General features: G+C 40.9%; 1 protein-coding gene across 1 annotated transcript; it reads left to right on the top strand.

The window, feature by feature from the left end:
- The first annotated feature begins 17,599 nt into the window (after positions 1 to 17,599).
- On the top strand, positions 17,600 to 18,200 carry LOC111910281 (30S ribosomal protein S17, chloroplastic). Its single transcript, XM_023906094.3, has one exon. The coding sequence runs from the start codon at positions 17,637 to 17,639 to the stop codon at positions 18,102 to 18,104; it is 468 nt and encodes a 155-aa protein (XP_023761862.1). The 5' UTR covers positions 17,600 to 17,636; the 3' UTR covers positions 18,105 to 18,200.
- The last annotated feature ends 299 nt before the right edge of the window (positions 18,201 to 18,499 follow it).

Genomic DNA, 18,499 nt, shown 5'->3' on the forward strand with positions numbered 1-18,499 from the left:
TTTCTTCCAGAATCTGGAAGTGAAATGCACATCTCGGTCTGAGACAATCGAGATCGGCACTCTATGCCTCGACACCACTTCTCTCACGTACATCTCTGCCAACTTCTCTGCGGATGAGCTCTCGCTGATAGCAAGGAAGTGGGCGCTCTTCGTCAACCTGTCCACAATCACCCAAATTGCATCGACTCCCCTAGCAGTCCTTGGCAATTTGGTGATAAAATCCATGGTAATTTGTTCCCACTTCCATTCGGGAACCTCCAACGGCTGCAACTTGCCATGCGGTCTCTGGTGTTCGGCCTTAACCCTACGACAGGTTAAGCACCTCTCAACAAACCACACGACATCCCTCTTCATACAGGGCCACCAATACTCCCTTTTCAGGTCTAAATACATCTTAGTGGCCCCAAGATGGATCGAGAACTTCGACCGATGAGCCTCTTCCATCAGAATGGTACGTGTCCCTCCCACAAACGGTACCCAGATACGCCCCTTAAATGTCATAAGCCCCCGGCTATCGGTGACGAACTCCGATACTAACCCAACAACTCGCTTTCTCTTCTGGCTCTCAGGCTGCACGGCCTCAACCTGTGCCCCACGAATAGTGTCCAACACCGGAGCTATCACGGTTAATCTCAAACATACATCTCGCAATGGGGTGCTCTCCGCCATGCGGCTCAGTTCATCGGCTACAACATTAGCCTTGCCCGGGGGGTACAGGATATCACAATCATAATCCTTGACCACGTCCAACCACCTCCTTTGTCGCATGTTTAGGTTGGGCTGATCCATCAAATACTTCAGGCTCTTGTGGTCCGTGTATATCCTACACCGAACCCCGTACAGATAGTGACGCCAAATCTTGAGGGCGAACACCACTGCCCCCAACTCTAGATCGTGGGTGGGATACCTCATCTCATGAGGCTTCAGCTGCCTCGATGCGCATGTTATCACATGCCCTCTCTGCATCAGCACCGCTCCCAACCCCAAGATCGACGCATCACAATACACCACAAAGTCCTCCATCCCCTCTGGGAGGGCTAACACTAGGGCTTCACATAGCCTCTGGCGAAGCGTCTCAAAGGAAGTATGCTGCTCTGGTCCCCATGAAAAAGCGACACCCTTCCGGGTTAACCTGGTGAGTGGCACGACGATCATGGAGAAATCCCTGATAAATCTCCGATAATAGCCTGCCAACCCCAAGAAACTCCTGATCTCGGAGGGTGACCTCGGCACCTCCCAACTCATCACTGCCTCCACTTTGGCCGGGTCGACCAAAATCCCCTTCTGGTTAACGAGGTGCCCTAGGAAATGGACCTCTCGCAACCAGAAATCACACTTGGAGAATTTGGCGTAAAGCCTCTCCGATCTCAAAACTCTGAGGATTTCCCTCAAATGCTCATCATGCTGCTCTCTGGATCTCGAATACACCAAAATATCATCGATGAACATGATCACCGATCGATCCAACATCGGCCTGCACACTCTGTTCATGAGGTCCATGAACACTACCGGGGCATTGGTGAGTCCGAAAGGCATCACCACAAACTCGTAATGCCCATAAAGAGTCCTGAACGCTGTCTGCTGGATGTCCTCATCTCGCACCCTTACCTGATGATACCCTGACCTCAAATCGATCTTAGAGAACCAAGATGCTCCCTGCAACTGATCGAACAAATCATCGATCCTCAGCAACGGGTAACGGTTCTTGACTGTCAGCTTGTTCAACTCCCGGTAATCAATGCACATCCGGTGTGAACCATCCTTCTTCTTAACAAAAAGGATAGGCGCTCCCCACGGCGAGCTGCTCGGCCGAATAAATCCCTTTCCCACCAGCTCCTGAAGCTGCGAGGATAACTCTTGCATCTCTGGAGGTGCAAGGCGATAGGGCACCTTGGCAATAGGCGCGGCCCCCCGGAACCAAATCGATACAGAACTCCACTTGCCTCATGGGAGGCACACCCGACAACTCCTCTAGAAATACGTTCGGGAACTCACGCACTATCGGAATCTCCTCAACTGACCTCGGTCTCTCTAAATCAACCCGTGTATCCATCACATACGCCACAAAGCCCTTATAGCCCTGCTGTAGACACTGCCTCACTCTAGCGGCCGAACAAAATGCTGACCCAGAACGCGTACCCTCGCCATACACCGTAAGAACTCCCCCACTAGGGTCTTGTATGGTCACCAGCTGTTGCTCGCAGTCGATAACCGCACCGAATCTGCTCAACCAGTTCATGCCCACAATGACACAGACATCACCCATCGCAATAGGAACCAAATCAATCAGGAAATCAACACCGAAAATCTCGAATACGCACCCTCGGATCACCTCTGTGGCATATATCACCCTCTCGTCAGCAATGGAAACTCTCAGAGGCCGACTTAACGCCTCACGACTAACACTGATATGCTGACTAAAAGCTAATGATACAAAAGACCGACTCGCACCCGAGTCAAATAACACCAAGGTAGGTACATAATTCACAAGAAAAGTACCTACGCATAACATAATATAAGCACAATATCTCAACATCAAAATAAATACACGAAAGAATACATACCAGCCACGACATCGGGCGCTGCGCGGACCTCCTCCGCGGTCAACTGGAAGGCTCTCCCTCGTGCCTTCGGTGCCTCGGCCTTCACTAGCCGACTCTCGGTAACTCTGATGGCAGCAGGGGCAGATCTCTGAGATGCTCCCTGTGTTGATCCCCGCAACTGCGGACACTCTTCCTTCCGGTGTACGGTCTGGTTGCAGTGAAAACATACTGCAAACCCCTTGGGGCAGTCCTTGGCCATATGCCCCTCCTTGCCACATTTGTAGCAAGACCCTGCTCTGCACACCCCGCCGTGGCTCTTGCCGCACTTGCCACAAGTGCGGCCCCTCTGGCTCCCTGATCTCGAATCGGCAGGCTTGGCCCGCTTGGCTACCGGCTAAGACTGCACCGGTCGTCGATCCCTCCCCTGAGACTAAGCCTCCTCCCTAGCCTGAGTCTCCAGCACTATCTCCCTCTTCCGGGCATTTGCCTGAAGCTCAGCAAATGTCTGGTACGTTGAGTTCGCCACGAACTCACATATGTCCCTCCTCAGAATACTCAAATATTGACTCATACGTGCCTGCTCGGAGGACACGTGCTCTGGGCAGAACATCGCCCGCTCATGAAACATCCTCGTAATCACCGTAACAGACTCAGTACCCTGCTTGAGGGTCAGAAACTCCTGGTCCAAACGCTCCCTCTCCACCTGGGGAACGTACTCATCTCGGTACATAGCAATGAACCTCTCCCAGGTCACTACTATGAGCTCAGCAGGCGTATAGAGTGCCGTCACAAACTTCCACCAGTCCTTCGCTCCCAAGCGAAGCTGGTTCAGCGCGAACCGAACTCTCAAATGCTCAGGAGATGAGAAAGTAATGAAACACCCCTCTATGTCTGAAATCCATCTCATCGCCGCAATCGGGTCCTGGGTCCCGTCAAACTCCGGTGGTTTTGTGTTGCTAAACTCTCGGAACAGCAACGCATCACCACCCTGCGGCCTCGTTGCAACTATAGTTGCAGTGGCTGCAGCAACAGCAGCCTCAGAAAGAGTAGCGTACTTCTCATCAAATGTCTCTATCAGCGTGGTCTTGCTAGACCCGAACATCTCTGGTATCTCTGCCCTGATGGCCGCAGCCACCTCCTCCTGGATGATCCTACCACTACTAGAAAACAGCCCTTTAATGACGCGCAAACAATGACACGCGCTGATACAGGACGCACATTCGTCTGTGCCCTAAAAAATAATGTCAGATTTGCAAAATTTGAAGGATAGAGGGCACGCATTTGTGCGTGCCCTAAAATTAATGTCTAACAAAAAAAATTACAAACGCGGAGGGCGCTTATGTTAAATGTGTGTCATCTACAAATGTCGCTTTATAATTTTTTAATTAGACGAGCGTTTTTAAGGGGGGAAAATGAAAAATCTCTAAAATTCTAAAAATTTTAAGTGCCCACTTCTCCATTCTATCCTCATCTCCTTCCATTCTCTCCCTCTATTCTCTTTGCAAACCCTAAGCCATCGCCATCTTATTCTCTGTGCAAACCCTATGACGTGCTAGGGGTTTATTTTATTTTAAGCTTAACTTCTCCTTATTTACTCTCACTCTACCCCTTCCTCCTCCAATAAAAAATGTAGTGGGAGGCATTCTTAACGTATACGACCATTTGCAGCTGCTTTACACCGCCTCGCCATCATCTTCTCATACTTTTCTCATGCCGGCGTCTATATACCACCGTCTATATACCCGTCACCATTCTTTCTTCAAAGGCGAACCCCTTTTTTTGGGTTGATTTGCGCTGGAGATGGCGCTCCTGGAGATGAGCTGCTTCCTCCTCCAATAAGAAGGATGTGGGGGCGATTCTTAATGTATATTGTCGTTATCACCTTCACCTCCCCTCATCTATAACTTCACCGTGGTTCTGCACCTAGCTTTGCCACCGGTCGCTTCTAGCTTTGCACTCATTGGTATGGAACGCCACCTCCTGTTTAGTTGGAGTGTCTATGTTGAATCACTCTTACTACTCTTATTCCTTTTCTCTTTGCCGCCACCTCCTGTTGTACACCGTTGCTTCTCCGAATCCTCTACCGCCACCTGTTTCTGGCTTTATTACCCAGAAATTTGAGGTTTACTTTAGTTTAGGTGCGATTCTTCTTCCTTTTCACATCGTATAACTTTATCTTCACTCTAATTCTCATCTTTTGCATTCCGATTTTATTTAGCCTCTCAAAATCGATCTCAAGGTCGATTTTACATGTATTTTGACTTTAATCAATTCACTTTGACATTTGACTTTAATCTATTTTGACTTTAATCAAGGTCACTTTAGTTTGATTATGTGATACTGGTTTATTTATTTATTAAGCAATTCGCTTTCATATTTGGAAATTCAGGGGGTTTGACTCTTTATATTTTAAAGGAGGCAAGAACCCGTACTAAGGTTCAAATTTAAGGATTTACAGAATTGTGAAGGGGAGAAGTCGATTCACAGACTAGGCAGCGAGACCAACATTTGCACTGGTGAGCCCCAATTGCAAAAAAGATTACCATTTTGCCCTTGCAAGTTTCAAACTAACTGGCATCGAGAGTTTTGTTTTTTACAACCACTTCTAATTAGGGTAGAAAATTACCATTATGCCCTTGCAAGTTTCAGCTGCCAAGAAAACTAACTGGCACTGAGTTTTTTTCTTCAATATTTAGCTTGCAATTATTTTTTTTAATATAGTTTTGATTTTTTGTTGCAGTAGCACTGTACAAACACGGAAGAAGAAGAAGGAGGGGATGTCTAGGGTTGGATTCAATTAAAAATGATAAAATAATGCAATTTTCAACTTCGAGAAACTCGTGGCTGATTTTGTATGAAACCTGTTGTCCCAATATCTGCAATTATTAATCATCAATTTTTTAATGTCGCATCTTGTTTATTATATGCAGGCCAGTACATAGCCTCAATCTTTAAAGAACCCTATAAAAGGTTTTTAATCTTTTAAAGAACCCTATAAAAGGTTTTTAATCTTTAAAGAACCCTATATTGTTTCAGTTTTCACTGCACAAAGCTTCAACCTCTAAAGAACCGAACCTATAAAAGGTTTTTAATCTTTATTTTCAGGTTCTTTTGGTATTGTTCATTGTGCTGATTGGAATGGCTCTGTAAGTAATACACCTTTTTCCTTTTATTATTATATATGTAACAATGGTATTTTGGTCTTTTCATTTAAAACTTTACAAACTCCACTACTTTCCAGGATGTTGCAGTGACAATTCTTTTAGAACAAGATTTTCATCTAGAGAATCTCTATGAAAAAACAAGAAGGAAGGTGAAACGACAGCTGTCAATGGTGTTGCTGGTGGGACGTCTAGTGGGAATGGAAACATGGCCACAATATGTGCTTTCATCTGTTGTTCTTCCTGACGAAAGTTTTTTTTCTTAATTTGATTTTGGCTGATTTGGCAGAAGAATATGGAGTAAGAAGGCGGGATGGGTAATGGGGATTCAGCACAAATACGGATGAGCAAAGGAACCGGGGAACCGGTCGGAACCGGAAACGGAACCCCATGGAACCGGTCGGGCCGGGACCAATACTATAATATTGTCATAAAGGTAGGAGGTGAGTCAACAGAACACGAGAAGTTTGTGTCTGCAGATGTTGCTGAAACAATGCATGGATATCGGAGGTCCCTGCACAGAAGCCCTAGTTAAGTAAGCCATTTTGATATCGATTTTTCTATTGAATCATTTCTACTTCCCATTAAACCAAACCTCCATCTCCCTTCAATCTTCTTTCAGATTATCTCCGAAGATCTTTCAGATCCTGTTCATTCACATAAAGATCTGGACAAAGATGCAGCACTATATTTTAGAAAAGTAGTTCAATTTTAAGAAGAACTTGCAAAGCAAATGGTCAGCCATGGTTATGTTTTGGATCTTTTTTGCTTCTACCCTTGACCAGGTCAACATTCATTCTCTTAACTCTGCTATTCATTCCATCATTATGTTCTTAATTGAATCTTTTTTATATTCTTAGGTTGGAGTTGTAGAAATGAAGGTGATTATTGAAAGAACTGGTGGACTTGTTGTTTTAGCTAAAAGTTTTGGTCATTCAATTTTTAAAGATTCATTCAAACATCTTTTTGAGAAAGTGTAACACCGAGAATTTCAAAATAATTTTTCACAAATTATAAAAACATTTCTCATTAACTTTTCATAAAAACATTAAGTTTAAATCCCAATTCACATTATACAAAATCCCAAGATCACATGTATATCAAAATCCTATGCGTGTGTACAGATCAAGCCGACGCCTTCCCACGGTCATCGCTAGTACCTGAAACAACAACACTAACACTGTAAGAACAAAGCTTAGTGAGTTCCCCAAAATACCACATAAACATATATTAGCCACTCGAGGCTATAACTTTATGGGTCCGTGCACCCAAGCTCTGTGAACCCTCAGGTTCTAACTCTGGGAACCTTCCGGTTCCAACTCTATAAACATGTACAACATAAATCACATAGACATCATGCAGTACAACACATAGCATACACATAACATACATACTCTGACACATTACTCTGATTACCTACTCAAGGTAAAGTATAGTGAGAAGACTCACCTCGTATATCTCGATAACTCGCGAATCTGGGAAATCACTCGTGCTCGATCCTCCGAGCTATAATCCTCCTATAACATCATACATCTTTGATTAACACCTTTACCACTAAGGTTGACTACCCCTATCAAGTCAACTCTGGTCAACGGTCAATGGACAACGGTCAACTTTGACCGGACTCGGCGAGTGCACTAGGGCGACTCGGCGAGTCTATACGTATCCACCAACTCTCTAGGATTCTCTTTTGACACGTTGAGTACTCCCCTGACTCGATGGGTTCCACCTGGCATGAATCGCGGGGCCACCACGACTCAACTCGCCGAGTCTCAAGAACAACTCGGTGAGTCCCAGCTCGACTCAGTCCAACTGTCCACCATCTCTAACTCTCCCTGACTCACTAAGTCGACCCTTAACTCGGCAAGACCACTCGCTGAGTGGTTAAGGACAATCTTCATGCTACTCGCTGAGTCTGTTCTTCAGACTTGGCGAGTCCATGCCATGCATCAACCCAAACTAGCTTCTGAGGTCAGATCCGCACCATCCACTCATAGATCTGGCCCTCCTAAGCTTATTCATCACATAAAGTTCATATCTTGGTTACCATACAACACTTACAAGGCTCTTTTTGGAGAAATGACTTCTAGAATGGCAACCCTAGCCTCCAACCCAAAAGGGAGGACATAAAGCATGACATTAGGGACTCTCTGGACCTGCTAAGGTCCAGATCTAGGCACCATATCCCCAGGGGACCTCTCACACACTTCCAATACAAAGCCAATAAGGCATGAAGAAACCCTAGATTTGACCATATCAACAAAATACGAAAATAAGCTCTGAAGGATACCTCAAGAAGCCTCCTCTGATGAAATGAAAGAAGATCCAAGCTCCCCAACTCTTCTAGCTTGCCTTTGCTCTTCCTTTCTTGCAAAAACACACAAATTTGGTGAACAATGGCCTCTTTCTCACTCACACGAATCCCTCAGCTGTTTTGGTGCTCTCAAGATCCAGGTAGCCGCAATGAAGGGCCATAAGGTCCTTTAAATAGGGCTTAAGACCGGGAAATTAGGGTTTCATTAAACAACGAGGACTCGCCGAGTCCATCCCTTGGACTCGTCGAGTCCGGGCGCGAACCCGCGTCCTGAACCGCGATCCTACTCGGCGAGTCTGAGCTCCAACTCGCCGAGTCCCCTCACAAAACATTAAAAACATAAGCATAAAAGATACCTGGAAATCCGGGCTATTACAGAAAGGAGAAGAGTCTCTTGGTCTTGCTCGTAAGTGAGTACATAAGATGAATATAGTATCATTCATCATCATATTATTTGATGTATAACTATAAATGTATAATGAATTTGTGAATTGTGATTATATTACTTTCAGTGGCACACTTAAAATTACATGTTCAAAGGATATCAAGATTCAGGGGATCATAGGACCTTGCACATCTTTGGATAAGGTGGCAATTTAGTCATTTACTAAATTGTTCATTAATCTTTACCAATTTGTATATAATTTTTTTTGGCTATTTATGTTGCAGAAAGGACCTGTTGTTGCAAACACAGTGATAGGTCAATGGAACACCACATCATGGAAGCTATGTAGACTTGATAAAGACACTTATTTGACTGTTTTCTTTGATATATCATCAAGTGATAAAGATCCTTCAGGAAATGTAAATCCACAGTTGTATATACAAACCACCACAAGGTAATCACCTTTCTTTTTTCCCCACTTTAAAATTGTTTGTTTGAGAATGTAAGGGTAAAACGGTCATTTTGGTACAGATACTAGAGTTTTGATGGGCAACCGAAACTAAGAGTTACTACAATCACTAGAAGATGGGTAGAGAGTGCTATTGTTTTAGAGGTAAAAAATAGTAAAACACTTTTCTTTATTTTGCTAAAAGACTTATTTACCCTTTTCTTTAACATGAATTAATGCAAGGTTTTGATGTAGAGAGTGCTGTTGTTTCAGTTTTTGTTTGTTTACTCTTCTTGATTTTGTTTCTAAGTTATTAGAAAAATATTGCTTTTTTTTTATTTCCAGCATGTATTTTGTTTGGATGGAGTTGCACCCATGGAAACCACTCAAGCTATTAACAACTCCGAATCTCATACCACTACAATAAAAAAAACCCATGGCAAGAGGATGGTCTCACAGTTGAAAAAATTGTTGTAAGTAGTTAAAACATTTAAGCTACTTAAAAAAAATAGTATTTTTTTTATGATTCAAAAGATCTTATTAGATTTAAACATCCTTTTAATGATGTTTACCTAACCACTTAACTATTTTTTTTATAGTAATTAAACCATTATACTCTTTTTGACCATTTAAGAAAACCATTTCTCCAATTACTTAGCTTTGGAAAATGTTAAAATACAAAAAAAAAAAAAAAAAAAAAGCAAAACACACTTTCACTATATCATGGATTAAGCCACTAGACTTTTATCTGTTTTATGATTATTATAGTGACTGTTCAGTGGCTAAATCGATAAATACTTTATGCTTTTATTTATTTCAATCCTATATCCAAACCTATAATGATCTAACTACATAATTTATCCATGTTTCCTTATATTGTTTTTATAGTCCTAATACTATTTTATAACAAATGATTTTCTAAGAAGGAATTAGGACGTCCAAAACCATCTAAGGTATATCTTCATCTTCAAACTTCATATATTTGTTAAGACATGGTGTTGGTGTTAGTGATGAAAGACAAGGTTCGGATTCAAAAAGTGTTGTAGAGCTAACAAATGGTTCTTCAGGTATGCAATACTCTAGGCATAATTATAATATAAAACTATAAAAATATCATTTTTTATATATATTTTTTGTTTTGTTTTGTAGAGGATACCCTTCACATTTTCCAAAATTACCCCTTCCTCTACAATGTTTTTCTGTTTCTGTGTTTTTTGTGCATCAGGTAAAGTTGATGGAAGAAAGGAATATGAAGCCAGTTGATTCAAATCTTGCAGCATTATCAGCAAGATGCAGTAAAGACTTGGAGTTGAATTTGGCTAAGTCATTCTTGAGTGAGATGGGCCAATGTACAACTACTTATCCATATAATCAGCTGCTTGGAGCATTAGTCTTAAAGAATTATGAAAGGCAAGATGCAACTTTACTTAGTTGGAATTTGATGTACAAAGTAGATTAGATGCAAATTTGGATATTGTAAGAAATTGAATTGTATGACATTAAATTTTATGCAATGGATTGTATTTTTTGTATATGATATTTTATTTCTATTATAAGACATTAAATGCAAATTTAATTTAAAAATCAATAAATATATAAATATTTTTTTAGAACATTTAAAATTATGATACGCAAAAATGTGTGTCATCCTCATTTATGACATGACTTTTCTTGACAGGGGCTTCCTTGATACGCATTGCGTGTCATAAACACGCATGTCGTAAGGTTACGACACGCAAATGCATGTCTGTCACACCCCCGAACCAGACGGCGGAAACGTCCGGGGGCTGTCGTGACTCAATTGAATACCATAACGTTGAATATATATGAAACATAACAACATTCGTCACCATTCATTAACATAGTACAACCAGTAGTGTTTACATATCATACATTGTTTAAACATTACATTCCCCCAAAAATTAATTTGTTCAATTCATACAAAAATAAACTGCAACCGTCACTGAATATGATTTCCCTTGATTCACTGGTTCCCTGAGAATACAAGTATTTTGAAAAACGTCAACATATGAAATGTTGGTGAGTTCATAAGTTGTATTTGAAAACAATGCTTCGTATCGTTTGAAAAACCACCAGAAAATCCGATATTTTCTGAAAATAGTATAGTCAAAAAGGTGTGAAGATCCATAAGTATGCTTGTTTGTTTTCTATACTTGTAAAATATTGTTTATTGAAATCGTATGTATTCTGAATTTTTATGTATTGAAAACCCTAGGAAAACCCGATGTTTTCCTAATTCCTTGAATTCCATGAAATTACTTGAAACCATTGCTTCCAGACGACATTGGATCATTGATGAGCATGACTATCCGCCACAAACACGCGTTACACAAACGACTAGTCTATAGCAATACTAACGATCCCGAAGGCGTCGTCCGTACTAGTCACGCTATCCAACCGTCCTGTTGTCCCACATCCGAAGAGAAGGAGGACACGAAGGCCTCGACGACTCCATTAGCCGGTTGGGGATAAAAAGGTACGAGGGGTCCCAGACCCGCCTCGCAAAAAAGACAGACTTTACTAGCGACACTAAAGGACCCTTGGGGACCAGTAGTCTACAGCCGTTGAAAGTCCGGTTACGTTGTGTCGGGTTGGTAAAACCCAACACTTCGTAAGGTGAAGTCTTTGGGCCTTAAGATCAGGTCGTCGGGCTAGCTAGGCTCAACGAACAAGATTTTACACTTGTGGGGCCCAAAGATAGTGCGTAGACGTCTGTGCACATGTATAATGTATTCCGAATCGTTATTTGTATGAATCATAGTATTGTAGTATCATAGTATCGTTGTGTTTGTGGTTTCGGATTTTTATTGGTTCGAGACCGAACCAATTCGTTTGACAACGACTTTTGGTATTGTAGTGTATTGTATTTTGTCGATAGTAGTAGTACCATTATTTGATCATATTGCATGTATAGAATTAGTCTTGGAAATTTTCTGTTTTCAGCCCCTCCTCGTTTGTAAAATTTACCTTTTCAACCCTTTATTTAAAATATTTTTCCGGTTTAGTATTTAAATCAATTTCCTTGACATTTTAACACCAAAAATTATTGAAATAAACATTTTCCAGCATATTTTTCATAGAAAACAGCTTAAGACCCTGAAAATGCAGTTTTCTTGGTTTTAATCCCTTCTTTTCGCAATTTTGACAATTTTGGCCCAAATGGGAAAATTTTTGCAACTTTGGTCCTTTTTAAATTTAAAAAGCATTTTAAACCTTTGAAAAGGGTTTGGAACACTTATAGTCCACTTTTTTTACAGAAAGTTACAGTTTTGGCCCTCCAAAACAGAAAAATTCGCATAATGGGCCTCATTGGGCCGAAATTTTCATTTTTAGCCCATTAAGCTTGAAATTCATGTTTTTAATCCTCTAATCAAGTGTAATTCCAGAAATAGTTTTATGGAAACTGTTTTGGCACACTTCATCCATCAGAATCTGTGAAATGTCAATTTGGGCCCTTATTTTTGTATTTTTCACATTTTAGGCCCAAAATTTGTGTTTTTAACCCAAAGAAAATTATTACTAAACCACTTAGCCATTTTTCTTGAAACACTTTGTGTTTAGAAATATATTTGAAGCTAAAATCATTTAACACAAGATATTTCTCGGTTTTGATGGGTTTTAAGGCTAGATCCAACATTAAAACACATAAAAGCATACATATAAGCATGGAAATCATACAAGGCATACAAACACATATAGATCTACACTTTCACTTGTATTCCCCCCCCCCCCCCCCCCCACAAAACTCATAAAAACAGAAAATAGGGGGTATGAAGCTCACCTTGGGGTTTGGAAGTCGGTTTTGATGGAGAAGTGAAGAGATCTCGACCCTAGATGTGTTATGGAGATGGTTTTCGAGCTCTATGGTGCTATAAGAGTATGATTCACGAAAGTATAGTGTAAGAGGAGATTTTTGAGTAGATCAAGGAGTGAAATCATAGATCTAATGAGAAACTTACCAAAGATGATGACCTAGGTGGGAAAACCTTCTTGAAATTCTTAAAATCTCGAAAAATTGAGAGGAAGGAAGAGAGGATTTTCTTGAGTATAAGAGGTAAATATAAGAGATTATTGTGTTTGAAATGAGAGATGAGGGTGGGAAGGGCCTTATGGCCGTGAATTAGGGGGAGAGAGAAGGAAGAGATAAGGTTTTGCATGGATATATGTGAATGCATTGTTACATGGTGGATAAATGACTTGGTTATCCTCCAAATAAAAATGATGTGTCATGCATTAAGCTAATTAGCTAATTTCTCTTTTTTTTTTATATATATAGATAATGGGCCGAGAATTGGGCTAGGAGGAAGGAGGGTGAATTAGTTTGGCCCAATCCTTTCTTTGGTTCGAAATTATGAAGCCCCTAAGGAAAATTTTCGGCCCATTGGACTTTTAGGGTAGTTCTCGGCCCAAATAGGTCCATGAGAAAGGTGTGGGTTATTCTAGGCCCATTAAAGCCCAAAACACTATATTTTAATGAATGTGAATTCAAATAAGGCCCAACTTAAGACTCTTAGCTTGAAAGAGTTAAGTTAAGGGTTTATTGGCCCATTAGGTCCAATAAGAGAATCATAGTCCATAATGAACTTGAGTCGGGATATATATAGGGTTTCCAACCCTTATTTAAACATATGAGAGATATTTGAATGAGAGTGAGCATGATATTCCTTTAGAGTAAAAGTTATTACACTAGGTGAATGATTGCATGAGAGTAGAATTTCCTCACAAAAATGCTAGTTGTGACAATGTCGTCTTCCTTTATGACAGGGCCTTCCTTGGTACGCATTGCGTGTCATAACCGCGCGTCGTAAATGCCTGTCATAAATGCGCGTCGTCTATAGACGACGCGCAAAAACGCGTCATCTCTCTTTATGATAGGGCCTTTCTTGACGCGCATTTGCGCGTCGTCTGAGCGTCGTAAAAGGCTATTTTTCTAGTAGTGTACGGATCTCCTCATCCCTCGTATCACTGGTCCCTGGTGTGTGGCGAGTCCCAACCATGATCTCTCTCTCTCTGAAATACAACATAAGAATAATATCAGGGACTTGCTCGAGTATACTCACACTCGAATACTCCATCCTACTTGTTCCTTGGTACTCCAAGGATTCTTACTTGGACTGTGCACTGACCCGGTGTCTTTAGTAGTACGGGCCCAATACTACCGTCCACACCGCATCAATATCCACCCCAAGTCCTCCTCCCAGAGTCCCAAGTCCCAAGCACTCTACTCTCTCTAATCATATGATACTCGCAAACAGATCTCTCACAATCTCCTCGTTGCTACCTAACCACTCTGAAATATTCATAGCAACAAGACTCCCAGACTCAGGCATCACATATCAGGCCACTCTATTCCTAATAAGAATACCTAGTCTACTCTATCATGCATATCATAACTCATCATATAACATATCACATCATATCTCATAACACTTATAATAATGGTATTTTGGGAAATCACCGTTCGGGCGCTGGCTGTTCGTACACACGACTCTGCTCTGTTTGTCTCGCAAGTTCTTCTTTTGAAAACATGTTTTATTATCAAAATTTTCTCAAATCCTCGGTTTGAGTTCATATACGCCCGAAGGTGCACCCGAATCCCTCAAACCTAGGCTCTGATACCAACTTGTAACACCGTAAAAATTAAAACAATTTTTCACATTTGAAAACACATTTTAACAAAACCATTTATTCATAAAATGTCATAACATCATGTTTTTATTTCACAAATGTCTCCCAAGATCCAAATACATCCAATCCCATGTGTGTGTACGAATCAAGCCGGCGCCTTCCCGCGGTCATCACCGGCACCTAAAACACATAACACTGAACACTGAAAGCATAAGCTTAGTGAGTTCCCCAAAATACCACACTAATCACATAATAGCCACTCGAGGCTGTAACTCTGTTGACCCTCTGGTCAATGTGTCTCAGTGGGGCCCTCCAGCCCCAACTCTCTGTGGGCCCTCTGGCCCTAACTCTAGGGACCCGAAAGTCCCAACTCTGTAACTCTGAATCATGCATATCACATATCACAATAAATCACATCACATAATAACATGCAATCACACTGGCATATAACTCTGTAATACTTTGTCTCTTAACTCTAAAAGTATAGTGAAAAGACTCACCTCGGGTATCTCGGTAAATCTCTGACTCGGTAAACGCTGGCCTAGCCTCCGCCTAATCATATGAAATAAACACTCTATTTAATATAACTCTCAAAGGCTAGACTATGCTCTTTTATGACACTCTCGGAAGGGTAAAAGACCATTTTACCCCTCTCATAGCTCAAAGGCCCCACAATAGACCATACCCTAAAAGTCAAGCAAAAGTCAACTCTCCGGGTTACGCTGCGCGTACCAGATGTGTACGCTGAGCGTACCCGGCTGCATCCCAGAATCGGGGAGCGCCACCCAGTACGCGGCGCGTACTAGGGATTACGCCCGGCGTACTCCCCTGCTTCAGCCCTTTAGCTCTTGAGGTCTTAAACAGTAAGACCTACGTCCATATTTTAGATATGACCCCATCTAAGCCCCTTAATCCATAAAGTTGATGACTTTAAGCCTTTGCATGGCTGAACAAGTCACCAACTCCCACAATGATCCAACCTTCAACTCTAGAAGGCTTAAGACACATGCATGACTCCAAAGTAACATCCAAGATGGAAACTTTATGGCTCTAAATCACTGATAACACTGAAAAGGGACATATCTCGGGCCATGGAGCACTTTACACTCATAAAGTCTCAATCTTTGGGGTTTTTAGCCCTAAAAAGGACACGTACATCAACAACCAAAAGAAGAGGAAAGTTTTGAACTTTATACCTCCAAGTGTAGCCCTTTCCTCTGTAGATCTCAGATCCAAAATGGCACCTCAAGCTTTAGCCTCCAAGAACTCCCTTCCTTCTTCTTCACTAAGTCACTAAAGCACCAAAAAGCTCAAATCACACTCTCACACACTAAGGACGATGGGGATCTCTTTTAGGGTTTCACTCACTGATATGGAGGCTAAGAAATGAGCCATAACACCCTTTAAATAGTGCACAAGATGGATTAGGGTTTTTTGCACCTGGGCCGGGTACGCCCTGCGTAACTCTAGGTACGCCCAGCGTACCTTGGCGACCCCGCGTCCAAATTAAGCGCATGAGTACGCGCAGCGTACCCCTCTGGTACGCTCATCGTACTCACTTGCTACAATTCCTCCACTCAAGGACTAAACATGACAAATCAACAAAGAATAAGGATGAAAGAAATGCACCTGAATCTCGGGGTGTTACACATTTTATACATGGAGAATTGGTCTATAAAGAATGTTTTCGTAGACTCATTATCATGAACAAGTAAAAATTTTGATTTAAGATTGTCCTTTTGATTATCTTAAAAAAACACTTATCTTAGTGATAATGTGAAAACTGTTTTAGTCCAACAAAGTCGAAACTCGAAAAGGACACACAATAGTTAAATTCATGAACTTTGTCATTTTTGTCTACAAAGAATAGTTGTGTGAGGAAATTGATGTAAAAATGTCGTTTATATGAAACCTTAATCAATAGAGTTAGTTATTATGCAAGTAGGTCGATAGGTTGTTAAGTTGTCAAAAAAGAACCTAGAATATTGTGTTTCGAGTAAGTCAATTTTGTACTGTGGGTGTACGGTACAAAAACAATACTTACTTTGGGATCGGAAGGTGACTTAATGAATCACTACTCATATCTGTGTAATTATATCAATATAATTAAACTTTCCGATTTATATATTAAAATATCAAGATGTAATGGAAGTCAAAAAAATAAAAACTACATAACAAAAAAAGTCAACAAAAGATTTTCTAGCATCGATTTTGTGTTTGTGACTTTTATGTACAATACTAGAGTGTGCCAATATGTTTATTTCATTCGTACATTTCTCTAATGTCACTACATATAAAATGGCGTTTAAAATTATAGTCTTCGTGTATGAAACAAATCTTTAACTTTCTCAACATCCATTCAAGCACAAGGCTTTAATAATCAATATTCTATTTAAACAGACTCCTTTTTGCATGCATGTCATCTCAAAAGGAAGCTATCATGTAGAAGTACATTAACTCATAAACCAGTTAGAACTCAACTTCGTTTTCGGGTCCAAATTGGGCACACAACTCATTTCTCCAGCAATATAAACATATCAATAGGGAAATGGACGAGATTGTCTGAGAATTATAACAAAAACGAATTTCAAAGTTAGATTATAAAATTGTTAATTGTTCTAATACACTTTGCGAATTAATGAACCCCATATTCATGGATCATCTAGCGAGTTCGTTTTTATAAACAAAAACTTATTTCATTAATTTACAAAATTACGAAGTTTGTAATTATTTTGTTGATAAATAGTTAGAAAGATTGTCTTGTAGCTATATGTAAGTTCCAAATTGCTCATTTTAGTAGTTTTATCCGAAAAAATATATATAATCAACCAATAAAACATGTGATTGGTAAGGTGAAATAAAATCAAGTTTTGAGTTTGTATCACACTACCTATGGAGCTCGAGGTTGTATCATTGAGTCATTTCATTTTCATTTGTAACATGTAGTGATTGTCCAAGGTACCTCTAAATTCTAATCAGCTTTGGTAAGTATAATCAACGGCTTTGCAGGCATGCGTGCTTACGTGTCTCGATCTTATTAAAACGAACTTCTTTACAAAAGTAGGCGCGAAGCACCAGAACACAGATATCCAATCCCTAAATATCATCATCTTCTTCCACTCTTATCCAGTGAGCCATGTCTCTCCTCCAACTTCAACTCCCTCTCTCCCAGTTCAAATCCCTCAATCTTTCAACCCCTTTCATCCATGGCAACTCCGTCGTCTCCACCAAACCCTCCTCCTCCACCTCCAACCACCACCACCAGCGCCACGCTTATCTCCCCCCAATTCGCGCCATGAGATCTCTCCAAGGCCGCGTAATCTGCACCACTAATGATAAGACCGTGAATGTTGAAGTGACTCGTCTCGCGCCTCACCCGAAGTACAAGCGCAGAGTCAGGAAGAAGAAGAAGTTCCAAGCTCATGACCCTGAAAATCAATTCCAAATTGGGGATTTGGTTCAGCTTGAAAAGTGTAAACCTATTAGTAAGAAGAAAACTTTTCTCGCTATTCCGGTTCCCAAGAGGACAGCCAAGCAGCCGAAAGAGGTGGCGCCACAGGACCTTGGAATCCCGTTGGAATCTGATTCTTCTTCGCAAGTTTAGAGTGAGAAGGTTTGTTGATTTTTGTTTATCATTGTATTGTTTACGATTCGACTACTGGAAATTAAGTTGGTTCAATGTTGGTTGGATTTCCTATGAGGGTTTGTGCTATTTTGTTTAATTGTGATGTAAACTCACCTATGTCTGATCAAATGAACACCTCTTCGAGGCGTTCGATTCCAATTTAATAAATTCAGTAGTTCATGATAGAAACGAAGATAATGTGTTTGATCAGATGCCCCAGAGACACGAGGTATAATGATCAATCCAGCATTGTTTTTATTCCTTCCGGAAGGAAGTTATTTTGAGCTTTAGTTAGGCCAATATTTAAAGTTAGAATTTGATGATTATTTAATTAAATTGTGAATAGTTGAAATCAAAAGTTTCTTGGTTGATTA

The sequence above is a fragment of the Lactuca sativa genome, chromosome 5 (genome assembly GCF_002870075.4).
Source record: "Lactuca sativa cultivar Salinas chromosome 5, Lsat_Salinas_v11, whole genome shotgun sequence".
NCBI lineage: Eukaryota > Viridiplantae > Streptophyta > Magnoliopsida > Asterales > Asteraceae > Lactuca > Lactuca sativa.

Coding starts and splice junctions, on each gene's coding strand:
- LOC111910281 (XM_023906094.3), top strand. CDS start 17,637: ATGTCTCTCCTCCAACTTCAACTCCCTCTCTCCCAGTTCAAATCCCTC.